Source organism: Mus musculus, chromosome 4 (genome assembly GCF_000001635.26).
Source record: "Mus musculus strain C57BL/6J chromosome 4, GRCm38.p6 C57BL/6J".
Classification (NCBI taxonomy): Eukaryota; Metazoa; Chordata; class Mammalia; order Rodentia; family Muridae; genus Mus; species Mus musculus.
Window position 1 is genome coordinate 11,279,818 of NC_000070.6, and position 12,439 is coordinate 11,292,256.

Sequence of the window (12,439 nt, forward strand, 5' to 3'; positions counted from 1 at the left end):
TTAGTAACAACAATAGAAATCTTTTAGAAATAAAGTCTACAATATTATCCTAAACATTTTTAAACAAATAGTTCTTGTCATTCATAAGGCCAGTTAGAAAAATTTTTAATGTCACCTCATATTACCGATTCATTTCAGTTTTTGCCTTTTCTTTTGTAAGTTATATAGATTGAAATGCATTTGTTTAAACCGAACATTATAAGCCAAGGGTGGTGCTCATGGTTGTAAGCCCAACTTCCAAGAAGCTGACACTGGATGGCTATGGGTTTGAGGATTCCCTAACCGATGGATAAAGACCCCATCTCATAAAATTAAAAACAAAACCACCACCACCAAAACCCTAAAATCTAAGTATGATGGTGCGTGCCTATAAATCTAGAATTTGGAAGATCAGGAGCTCAACCATATAGTGAATTCTGGGCTAACCTGGACTATATTCAACTCTGTCTCAAAAACAAATGACAAATCAATAAACCAATGGGCAGGGATACAGGTGACCTGTCAGGGAACCTAGCTAGCATGTAAGCAGCTCTGGGTCCAGGCCCTAGCAATGCATATCCTCATGCTGGGGAGATGTAGGATCTTCAAAAGACCGAGATAGTCTCTCACCATACAGTGAGATCCAGGCCAGTCTGGCACCCTGCTGCAACAAGAACGAGAAAAGAAAACTTTTAAAAGCTGTTTACCTATCATAGTCTACTTTTCTACCCATAACTTGTTTTTATGTTGTTGTTGTTGTCCTGGGGTTTTCTTGTTTTGTTTTTATTTTTTGAGACAGGGTTTCTCTGTGTAGCCCTGGCTGTCTTGGAACTCACTTTGTAGACCAGGCTGGTCTCAAACTCAGAAATCCACCTACCTCTGCCTCCCGAGTGCTGGGATTAAAGTTATGAGCTTCCACCACCCCTGTCTTGGTTTCATTTACCAGCATTTAAAATGATTTGACTACATTTATCTATTTAATTGTGTGTGTCACAGTATGCACACTTACACATACAGCTGTGCACATAAGACAACAAATGGGAATCAGTTCTCTGCCTCCATCATGTGGGGCCCCCGGATGGAACTCAAATCATCACAGGCTTGGTGGTGGCAGGTGCCTTTCCCCCACTGAGCCATCTTTATGGCCCTAACATTTTGTATAACTGCAAGATAAACAAGTATCAAACACAAAATAACAATGGCTCACCAACAACATTGGGTGTACAGTTCTTAATCGAAGCCACTTTAAAAGTGTCATCCAAAGTTCGGGGGAACATACACCAAACGCGGCCAACATGCACACGTAAGGAGTCCAAATGAATTTCAAGCTGGAAAAAAAAGTCACATATCACATATCCTATTACCTGATTTCTCTTTTCTAAGTACTTTTAACTATCCACAAAATATTAATGAACCACGAAAAATCTTCACTTCTAGTTTTCAGCAACAGATTAGTACCCAATTTTTTATTTTTGGTTTTTTTTTTTTAAGACTTATCTTTTTGTTTTATGTATCTAAGTACATTGTTGCTGTCTTTAGATAAACCAGAAGAGGGCATCAGATCCCATTACAAATAGTTGTGAGCCACCATGTAGTTGCTAGGAATTGATGGCCAGTCACTGCTCTTAACTGCTGAGCCATCCATCCAGCCCATTGCTGTTTGTTTTGAAGACAAGGGTTCATTGTGTAGAGCAAGCTAGCATTAAACTCACAGATCCACGAATCTCTGACTCCAAGTGCTGGTATTAAAGGTGTGCACCTCCATTCAAAAGCCTCTTTTCTTTTTTTTTGTTCTTTTTCTTTTTTTTTTTTTTTTTTTTTTTACACAATGTGATCTCACTCAGTATTTCCAAACTGTCTTTCCGAGTAGAATTGGCTGACATTACTAGAGTGAGTCTCCTGCCTCAGCCTTCTGAGATTACAGGTATAAGCCACTAACAGCAGCTTTTCCTTGTCTTTGAGACAAGAAAAGTCAAAAGCTGGCTTCACACTCAAGGCAATCCTCCAGCTTCCACCCTCTGAGAGCATGAGCTACCTGACTTTCCTCTTATTTTTTTTAATTTTATTTTTTAGGTAAGGTATCAAGTATCAAGGCTGGCATGGAATTTGCAGTGCAGCTGAGCCAATGACCTTGAACTTCTGGCTCTTCTGCCTCTACTTCTGCAGTGCTATGGTCAACTTGCCCAGTTTTTAATCTGTTTTATGTAAACAGAAGACAAGTCTGGGATGTAGCTCAGTAGTAGAGTATTTGTCTAGCATATATAAGGCCTTAATTCAATTCCCAACACAACAAGAAAAAAAAAATAAGAAAGGATGGAGGGAGATAGAGGAAGAAAGGAACAAAATGGAAAATGATATGTTTTGCTTTGAATTATAATTTAATAATAATTATCGTGCAAAAAGCCTCACAAATTACCTTTCATCATATTTATTTTCATACATCTTACTTATTGTGAATAAATGTTTACTCTTGCACACAGAGGGATCTGGCCTCTGCCCCTACTCCTAGGAGGTGACCACCTGCTGGACAAGAATATCTTTGTGGAGATGGGATGGCTATGCCATGCCTACAACTCATGCTAAGAGTACATTTATTCTGGGGCCCTGGGCGACAAAGTATCAGTTCAACCTCTGGAGAGGCTTCAGAATAAGGTCAGCCACGAGTAGCCAACTTCATCTGTGTCTAAGCACCAATAAAATTGAACCCAGCTGGGCTTCCCTGACAGCTGTGTCCCCTGTGAACACCAGGTTTGCACTGCTCCTCAGAAACAGGAATGGTCTGCCATCTCCACAGTGTGACGGTCAGCACAGTCCTAAGTCTACCTCTCTCCTAGACCCTATTCTGTGTGTCTCTTCATCTGCTCATTATATATACCTGTTTCGCTGAAGTAAGTGGTAGCCCACATTACAATGACTATTCTCATCATGTCAGTCCTAGTAATAGAACCCAAAAATATTTTAGGAAACCTCTGAACTTGTAGTTGGTTTCAAAAGTAGGGATAGCCTTAAGGACTCCTGAACATTTACTACCTTAAACTGAAGAGGCATTCCATTTTATTTGCTAATTGACTTACATATAAAGATTTAGAACCTTTGCTTCAACTAGGTATATCGTTTGCCTAGCTTGTGCAAGGTCCTGGGTTCAGGCCCTAGCACTGCACAAAGGTGTGCAGGGGTAGGGGTCTGGGAGTGTCAGATTTTTGAGAATTTCAAGTTCAAGATCAGACTTGAGATACTGCTTCAAAGACAAAACAAAACAAAACAAAACAAAACAAAAACTCTTCTGCTCAATGAATGGGTTTTCATAAAGTTTATTAACAATTTGGCATGATTTTATGTAGAAGCAGACTAAGGGAGGTTTGAAAACTAAAAATGTACAAATAAGGATATGGTTTTTAGGGTTGTCACTGTTGTTTCTGTTTTGTTATGGGAGAGCGGTCTCACTATGTAGCACTGGCTGGCCTAGAACTCATTATGAAGACCTTGAACTCATAGAGCCATGTGCCTTCGCCTCCAACGTAACTGTGACATAACTTACCTAAATATTAATAGTAGTATACTACATGGTGGTGTTTCTGTCAACAATAGACTGCATACATGACAGTAGTCCCACAAGCTAACATTGCCTAGTGAGGTCATGGTGGGGTTATCTGAACAGGCACACTTGTGAAACAACTGAACCACACACCACAACCTTGCATATTGTACTATACGAACGTGAAGTAACGACTGACTTCGCGCAAATTTTAAACATACATAACACAACATAAACAAACATAACACAATAACCAGAAAGAAATGAAATGTAAACACTTTGCCTTGTTCATACACCAATCAGAGTCTCAACGGTTGGTTTTCCATTTAAAAGCAATAAAAGAAGTAAGAGAAAAAACAAAACCAACTCCTTCACCCCACCCCCACTATAGTGGGCCTACTATAAGACCCACTGCATGTCACTATACTTCACCATATCTCCTTAGCCCCTTCAGAATATGCTGCCTGCTTTCATTTTTTTTCAAGGATTTATTTATTATTATTATTATATGTAAGTACACTGTAACTGACTTCAGACACACCTGAAGAGGGCATCAGATTCCATTATAGATGGTTGTGAGCCATCACGTGATGGCTGGGATTTGAACTCAGGACCTTCAGAAGAACAGTCAGTGCTCTTAACCGCTGAGCCATCTCTCCAGTCCAGCTGCGTGCTTTCCTATTATAAACTTAGCAACATGATCCCCTCTGCCTGGGATACTCTTCTCTCTTCTGTTCACAAGGTCAGTTTTACTCAGCACTCCGTCCCTCAAACATTTTTTCTAGCCATATCCAGACTCCAAATGTCCCCACAGCACCATTTACTCGTCCTTCACTTCCCAAGTTATAACTTTAGTTTGTTATATAGTTAACATCTGTCGGCTCCATTAGGCCAATAGTTACAGAAAGTAGAAACCAAACCCTGTGTTCATGCTGTTTACCACTGTACTTCGAGTATTTAGCATAATGCATGAATCTTAGAAGGTATTCAATAGTACTTTAATAAATAAATGAATAATTAAATATGTTTGCTATATTTTTAAATGTTTGTTAAACTTCACTTATATTTTAAATTGTTGTATCTTTATAAATTAGACGATTTTTCATTTATCTTACATATATAATACTTTGCTTGAGCATATGTATGTCCCAGAATAGGCCAGCAGAGAGTATTGGATCCTCTGAATCTACAGTTTTACATATGGTTTTAGAGACCTGATTTATGTGGGTACTGGGAAGGTCTTTTGCAAGAGCAACAAGTACTCTTAATTTATAAGCCATTTCCCTAGCCACTAAAAAGTTTTTGCTTGTTTGTTTTTCAAGACTGAGTTCCTCTGTGTAGCCCTGACTGCTCCAGAGCTCACTATGCAGACCAGGCTGGCCGCAAAGATCTACCTGTCTGCCCCTGCCTCCTAAGTAATGGAATAAGAGCAGCCCTGAAAGTTTATACTTCCTTAAATAAAGTTTTAGAAACTGCTTTAAATGTACTCAGTAGCTCTCAGCATGAAAGGTAAGGGTGGGGCTGGAGAGATGGTTAAGAGCACTCACTGCTCTTCCAAAGGTCCTGAATTCAATTCCCAGCACCAGCATGGCAGCCCACATCTGTCTGATGCTGCCTCCTGGTGTCCAGATATACATGCATACAAAGTACCTAATACATAAATAAATAAATTCTAAAAAAGGTAAGCTTTAAAATGACAAACTGCTCAAGCAGGGCACTTACCCTTCCATAAGCATGGCAAGAGAGCCCAGCAACAGAGTGTGAATTACATGATAAATTATTTCTGGCCTTTCTCCAATTCTTCCGTCTTCAAGAGTTACAGTTTCTTTCTTAGACTTACCACTATATAAAGGAAACATTTTTGTAAATTTGGAAAAATATACATGAAAAATCAACAATACATCATCATGTTTGAAGGTTATGCCTAAAACTGAATTTCTTCTCCTTTTTCTAAGACCAATTATTCCTGAACTAGTGATGCTAATCAATCTAAACTACAAAATTAAATTATAAAGATAAAAAGCTATACGCAACCATCTTCTTCTTTTTGTTTGCTTGGGACACCACTAGCTCAGGCCTAGAACACAGTCTGTATCTAAGCTTGCCTCTACCCCAGGCCATTCTTTTTGCCTAAGGCTATACAGAGTTGAGACTGCAGATGTGAGCCACCATACCTAGCTTCAAGTTACATTTTCTTTTATTTTAGTGCTGGGGGCCACCAAGCATAGGTCTTTATACACTAATAAGTGCTGTATATATTGTCAGCGGTAAGAGAGCATGCACTGTATAAAGTAGATCAACTGACTGGGAAGTGATACTTTACAGCATAATGAACATTTGAATCAAGTATATTTATAGTGATTTATATTTTGTTATTGTTTTTGCTTTTTTGCCTTTATTTCTCATTTTTTGAGATAGTGACCCAGGCTGCCTTTGAACTCACAATTCTCTTAGCAAAGTCTCCTGAGTTTATAGGCTTGTCCTGAGGTTATAGGCATGTCCAATCATATTCAGAAAAGTTTTAAGTAACTTCAAATCACACTAATAGCTTCATTTTAATTAAATTACATATATATGTTTATATATGTATATGTGTACACACATGCATAATATGTGTATATATAAATTATTTCATATATGTATGTATACACGTGTGTGTATGGATGTGTGCATGTGTATGTATATATATATGTGTGTGTGTGTGTGTGTGTGTGTGTGTGTATCCCAAACCACCTCAGAGACAGAATTTTTCTATGTAGCCCTTGCTCTCCTGGAACTTGCTTTGTAAACCAAGTTGGTCTTAAACTCAGAGATGAGCCTGACTTAGCCTCCTGAGTGCTGAGATTAAAGACTTGTGCTACCATGCCCATCCAAAATATTATTCTTAATTAAGATTTTAGAAAATTATTAAATGAATATGCAAAAGCTTAATCTATTACTTATATATCCATATAAATACTCAGAGGTATAAAGCTAAACATTTGCTTTCCTGATTAATTTATAATGACCGTCTTAGTTAGGGATTTACTGCTGTGAACAGACACCATGACCAAGGCAAGTCTTATATAGACAACATTTAATTGGGGCTGGCTTACAGGTTCAGTCCATTATCTTTGAGGCAAGAGCATGGCAGCATCCAGGCTGATATGGTGCTGGCAGAGCTGAGAGTTCAACATCTTTCATCTGAAGGCTGCTAGAGGAAGACTGACTTCCAGGCAGCTAGGGTGAGGGTCTTAAGCCCACTCCCACAGTGACACACTTACTCCAACAAGGCCACGCCGCCTAATAGGGCCACTCCCTGGGCCAAAAATATTCAAACCATCACAATAACCAATAAAGAAAGAATAGAATTAGATGCTCTAAAATAAACACAGTATTGAAAAGCTGTGACGTGGGCATACACCTATAGTCTTATATGATTTGGAGACTGAGCCAAGAGAACTGCTTACAATTGTGAGTTCTAGGTCATGTAGGGGAGCACAAGAAAACCTCTCGCTCTCCTTCCTGTCCCCTTAGAGCTAAGCCCAGGGCCTCGTGTGGGCTGGTTAAGGGTTCTGTCATAGCACTACACCCAAGTTCCAAACCCTGTCTCTTCAAAAAAATAAAAATAAAGAGAGAAAAGGAGAGAAAGGAAAAGAAGAGAAGAGAGAAGAGAGGAGAGGGGAGAGGGGAGAGGGGAGAGGGGAGAGGGGAGAGGGGAGAGGGGAGAGGGGAGAGGGGAGAGGGGAGAGGAGAGAGGAGAGAGAAGAGAGAAGAGAGAAGAGAGAAGAGAAGAGAAGAGAAGAGAAGAGAAGAGAAGAGAAGAGAGAAGGGAGGGGAGGGGAGGGGAGGGGAGGGGAGGGGAGGGGAGGGGAGGGAAGGGGAGGGGAGGGAAGGGAAGGGAAGAGAGAAGAGAGAAGAGAGAAGAGAGAAGAGAGAAGAGAGAAGAGAGAAGAGAGAAGAGAGAAGAGAGAAGAGAGAAGAGAGAAGAGAAGACAAGACAAGACTCTGGATCTGGACACAACTTAGAGGCAAAGCACATTCAGCATGCACAAGGCCCTGGGTTCTCAAAACCCAGCACCAGACCAACACACACACCTTAAAATACTTTATATCTTTAAAATACAGTAATTAGTAATACAATTGATTATTATAAGCACTTACCTCATCCTTCTAAAAAAGACTTGTGTCATAGAAAGAAGACAAATAATTAACACTAAAACATAGAATGGCAACAGGGAAGATTGGGTCAATCGGAAAAAAAAATCCTGGGACGGCGCCTGGAGAGACTCTTGACAAAGGAGCCAGTTCAGTGTGAAATTCCTACAAAAGACAAAACACAGGGTAGGAAACCTCATGTGTTTTAAACTGATGAACATAAAGGTATTTTTAAATCTCAGTAAAAACAAAGATAAAACGCATTCTCTAAATTTACTCATTTGTAACAGCAAGGGTAGGCTGCAATGAAGCCATGCCTTCATCTAAACTGTTCACAAATGACACACTGCTCCCTTACCAGACTCATGGTGAATAAATCACGACCCTCAAGACAGGCTTGAGGCCAGAAAGCTACATTCCCAGCAGCACTGTTCTGGGGTAGAAGCCATAGGAACCGACGTAGGTCAGAAGCTTGAAGGATTCATAATCTGACTGGGGGTAGGCCACTGGATGGAAGATGTCTTTGAAGTATGTGCCTTGTCCCTTCCCCTTCCTCTCTCTCTGTTTCCTAACCTCCTAACACTCCATGGGTCAGAAACAGTGAAACAAATGACCAGGAACAGTCACAATCTAGGGAACTGAGACAGTGGGACAACTTGATGGATAAAGGCACTTCCTGATGAGCCTGAAAAACTGAGTTCAATGCAATGGTGTAAGAAGAAAACAAACTGTAAAACTTGACTTTTGACTAACACAAACATATATACACAGCAAGGCACTCACACACACACATTCTCTTTCTCTGTTCTCTCACTCTCTCTCTCTCTCGCTCTCTCTCTCTCTCGCTCTCTCTCTCTCTTGCTCTCTCTCTCTCTCTCTCTCTCTCTCTCTCTCTCTCGCGCGCGCGCGCGCGCGCGCGCTCTCTCTCACTCTCTTAAAATGCCTTAAGTAATCAAAGCTGGAGATGTGACTCAATGGTTAGGAACACTGGCTGCTTTTGTAAGTCTAGTGAGCAAAACTAAGCCTGCTAGTGCTTTAAGTTGCTCACATGAGCATTTTGTGGAGTAGCTAAGACATCCAGTGGCTGTGACCATCTGTGAAGTCCAATGGCAAACGTATTTTTCCAGTTGCTGAGCTGAGGGTTAAGCCCAGGGCGTCATGCACATGAATGAGGCAGGCACTTCTACCACTGAGCCACATCCCCAGGTCAGACATGGAGTGATGTTCAGAAGTGCTCATGGAACACCTGAAGAGGTGGCTCAGCAGTTAATAGCACTGGCTGCTCTTCCAGAGGACCTGGGCTTGGTTCCCAGCACCCACATGTCGGCTCAGAATCTGCTTAACTCCAGTCCCAGGGGATCTAATTCCCTTTCCTGACCTACTTGGGCTCCTTGATGTGCACATACATACACTCAGCCTCACAACCATCTACAGCTTCAGTTCCAGGGGATTCAATGTCTTCTGGCCTTCAAGGGCATTTACACATATGGTGCACATCATATATGCAGAAGTACTTATACATAGAAAATAACAAAATTTAAAAAGTGAGGGTAGTACGAAAGTGTCTATTTCAAAAATGACTGCATTTTAAAAAATAAGCTAAATTTTGACAATAGGACTATAGCACCATTAAAGATGCTGCTACCGAAATATCTTATATTTTGGGGGCTGATCTCTACACACACTTCCTTACACATACACAACATATCCATCTGTAAGAATAAATAAACTAAATACTCCCATGCTGTCTAAGGTTTAAGTCTATCTACTTTCTAGAAGACTAGAAATGTATTTATTGATGTTGCTGCTCAAGGTATTCAAACCATGGTCCCAAGCATGCTAGCCACGTTTCCCCTGTAGTGCTGGGTTAGAACTGGGGTTCTGTGCATACGAGGCAAGCATGCTACCAACTGAGCTATGGCCCCACACTTCCTTCCCCACCCCACCACTCCAAACATCAATGTCATTTATTCTATAGGATGGGATTATAGTTCTGTGATAGAAAACTGCCAATAATCCACAGGGCCTTGAAGGCTATCCTCAATACTACAAAACCAAAACTAAAAATTAATCTTCTATATAAAATCCAAAACTGTTTTCTAAGCAACATGTAGCCAAGTACACACTCCCTCCATCCAGGGTTCTTGCTTTTTATTTCCTACAGGTTACATATGAGATAAACTTGTAAATGTGAAACTTACTTAGTCATATTTAGTCCAAATTTGACTTCAAGAAATTTCAGCACATGCTCATTTTCTTTGTGTGGGACAAACATCTGGATGAGAGAGAATCAGATACCATGGCCAAGTTGTGAAATATCCTTCTTACAGAGAAGAAAACATTATTTTAACAAAGAAATACACTCTTATGCCTATGCTTTTGACAGTATACTTATTTCCAATTACCAATGATAGAAAATACAGCCTGATTAAAAGAATAGTGAATTAAGTAGCACACAGTTTGCAATATGAATACATTTACTGCATGCTTAGGCATGAAATGGAATGGTATTTTGAGAGTATGAACATTTCAACCTAGCACAGCTGATTCAAATAACCCCTACTCCCAGACGTTTCTGTTGGGTTATTTGGTTTCTAACACAGTGCAGTTAAGGATAACTTTGTGTACACTCTACTCCTTTGTTAGCATGTGGTTCTCAGTAAAGCTGGCATAATACAGTCCTCTACTCAAAATGCCCTGCACATGAATGTCAAGTACTTACCTTCACTATAAGATTCAAGGTCACCGGCAGGGTACATAACAAGTAAAACTCAAACACTTTGATTACTTTAGCCACAAAAGTTCCTTTTTTCCCATTCAGCTACAAAGGAAAAAAACAAAATCACATGAACAAAGAAGTGAAGTATAAAATTAACAATCTAAAACATAAGGCTACTCTTTACAAAAGGCAAAGTTAATTACCTGAAGGCACTTAACAAGCATGAACGCTCCTACTAAACTTAATAAAGGAGACACCAATAAAGCTGGATTCTCAAACTGTAGTAAATACCCAAGGAAGAGAGAAAATATGTAGACTTTATATACTTCATAAACCTGTCAGGACAAAAATGAAATAAATGATAGTAAACTTAATTTTAAAAATAGAAATTGTAAGTAAATGCTGTTATAATTTAGGGCAGTGTCAGGGAGTGTTTGACCTTCTTTTCATCGCCATTGAATGTAAGGGATTCTACATTTGCCTCTTAGTGCCCTACAGAAAAGTTAAGGAGCTAAAACATCATAAATGAAAACTCAAGAACACTCTTTACAGCCACACTATAACGTCTGTTAGTTTTCTTGTCACGAATTCAGCACTTGGAAGGCCTACTCAGAAGGATTAAAGTCCAGCTAGGACTATACAGCAAGAGCTCGTGTCAAAAAATAAGTCACACACTGGTAGTGGTGGCACACACCTTTGATCCCAGCACTTGGGAGGCAGAGGCAGGTTAATTTCTGAGTTCGAGGCCAGCCTGGTCTACAGAGTGAGTTCCAGGACAGCCAGGGCTACACAGAGAAACCCTGTCTCTGTGTAGGAAAAAAAAAAGTCACAGGTTAGAGATGCAGCTCAGTTAGAACAGTGTCTGCTAAGTGCTTGGGTCAGTCCTCAGCACTGCATACAACTGGGAGTGGTGGTAGTCATACCTTTAACCTCCAACTCACAACGTAGAGGCTGGAAGACCAGAAGTTTGAAGCCAGGCAATGGTGGTTTAATCCCAGTGTTTGGGAAGGAGGGAGAGGCACGCTGATCTCTATGAATTTAAGGCCAGCCTGGTCTACAGTGCAAGTTAAAGGACAGCCACGGCTACAGAGAGAAACCCTGTCTTAAAAAAAGAAAACAAGGGCTGGTGAGATGGCTCAGTGGGTAAGAGCACCCGACTGCTCTTCCAAAGGTCTGGAGTTCAAATCCCAGCAACCACATGTTGGCTCACAACCATCTGTAACGAGATCTGACACGCTCTTCTGGTGTGTCTGAAGACAGCTACAGTGTGCTTGCATATTATAAATAAATCTTTAAAAAAAAAAAGAGAGAAAACAAAACAACACAAGCAAAGAAACAAAACCACAGAGAATGGAGAGAAGACTGGAGAGGAGGCTCCACAGTCTAGTTCTAGGGATCCAACGCCCTCTTCTGGCCTCCAAGGGCACTGCACCCATGCAGCATATAGACATGCAGGTAAACATCCAGACACATAGCAAAAAAAATTTTAAGTTACTTAAAAATTTTAAAACAAAGAAAGAATAAAGGGGCTGGATCCATGCCTAAGTGATTAAGAGTAGATATTGTTCTTGCAGAGAACTGAGTTCAAGTCCTAGAACCAACATCCATCAGCTCACAACCACCTAAGCTCCACCTGCAGGAGGCCCAACACTCTTCTAGACTACACGTGCATGCCCTCATATGTGCATAGATGCACAGACACACATATATAACCGAAAAATAGAAAAAATCATAAAAGAGAGATTTCACTGTATCAAGTAATGACAGTCTTGGGAAATACTAATGTATGCCTGGGAAAGAGGGTAAGTCTTCTGGTGTGGCAAGTCAATTCTTGACCTGGCTAAGTCCACACAAGTGCTGCTGCAGAGTAACTCAGCTTCACAGCCTGTTTCTCCCTTCTGTGTACACTTCTCTGCTCCAAGTACAACTGTGAAAAGGAAGGGCTTCCCGGAAAGCACACCGCTGGAGGAAGAAGGAGATGCTCGCTCTCTCCTTGCCTCTTGGTGGCTTGCGCTTCCTTCGAACCTCACCTAAGACTGTCAGTTCTGGATCCCAACAGCAGGGTTCCT

The 12,439-nt window shown here is 40.6% G+C and overlaps 1 protein-coding gene across 3 annotated transcripts in view; it reads right to left on the reverse strand.

The window, feature by feature from the left end:
• Dpy19l4 (dpy-19-like 4 (C. elegans)) overlaps positions 1-12,439 on the reverse strand; it is a 60,824-nt gene that overhangs the window by 18,503 nt on the left and 29,882 nt on the right. For all 3 annotated transcript variants that reach the window (NM_001081201.2, XM_006538041.4, XM_006538042.4), the window contains 6 exons: positions 10,574-10,705; positions 10,374-10,472; positions 9,853-9,926; positions 7,658-7,816; positions 5,237-5,356; positions 1,187-1,307 (listed from right to left, as the gene is read on the reverse strand). In NM_001081201.2, coding sequence (NP_001074670.1) covers positions 1,187-1,307; positions 5,237-5,356; positions 7,658-7,816; positions 9,853-9,926; positions 10,374-10,472; positions 10,574-10,705 — 705 coding nt within the window. The remainder of the gene's footprint in view (positions 1-1,186; positions 1,308-5,236; positions 5,357-7,657; positions 7,817-9,852; positions 9,927-10,373; positions 10,473-10,573; positions 10,706-12,439) is intronic.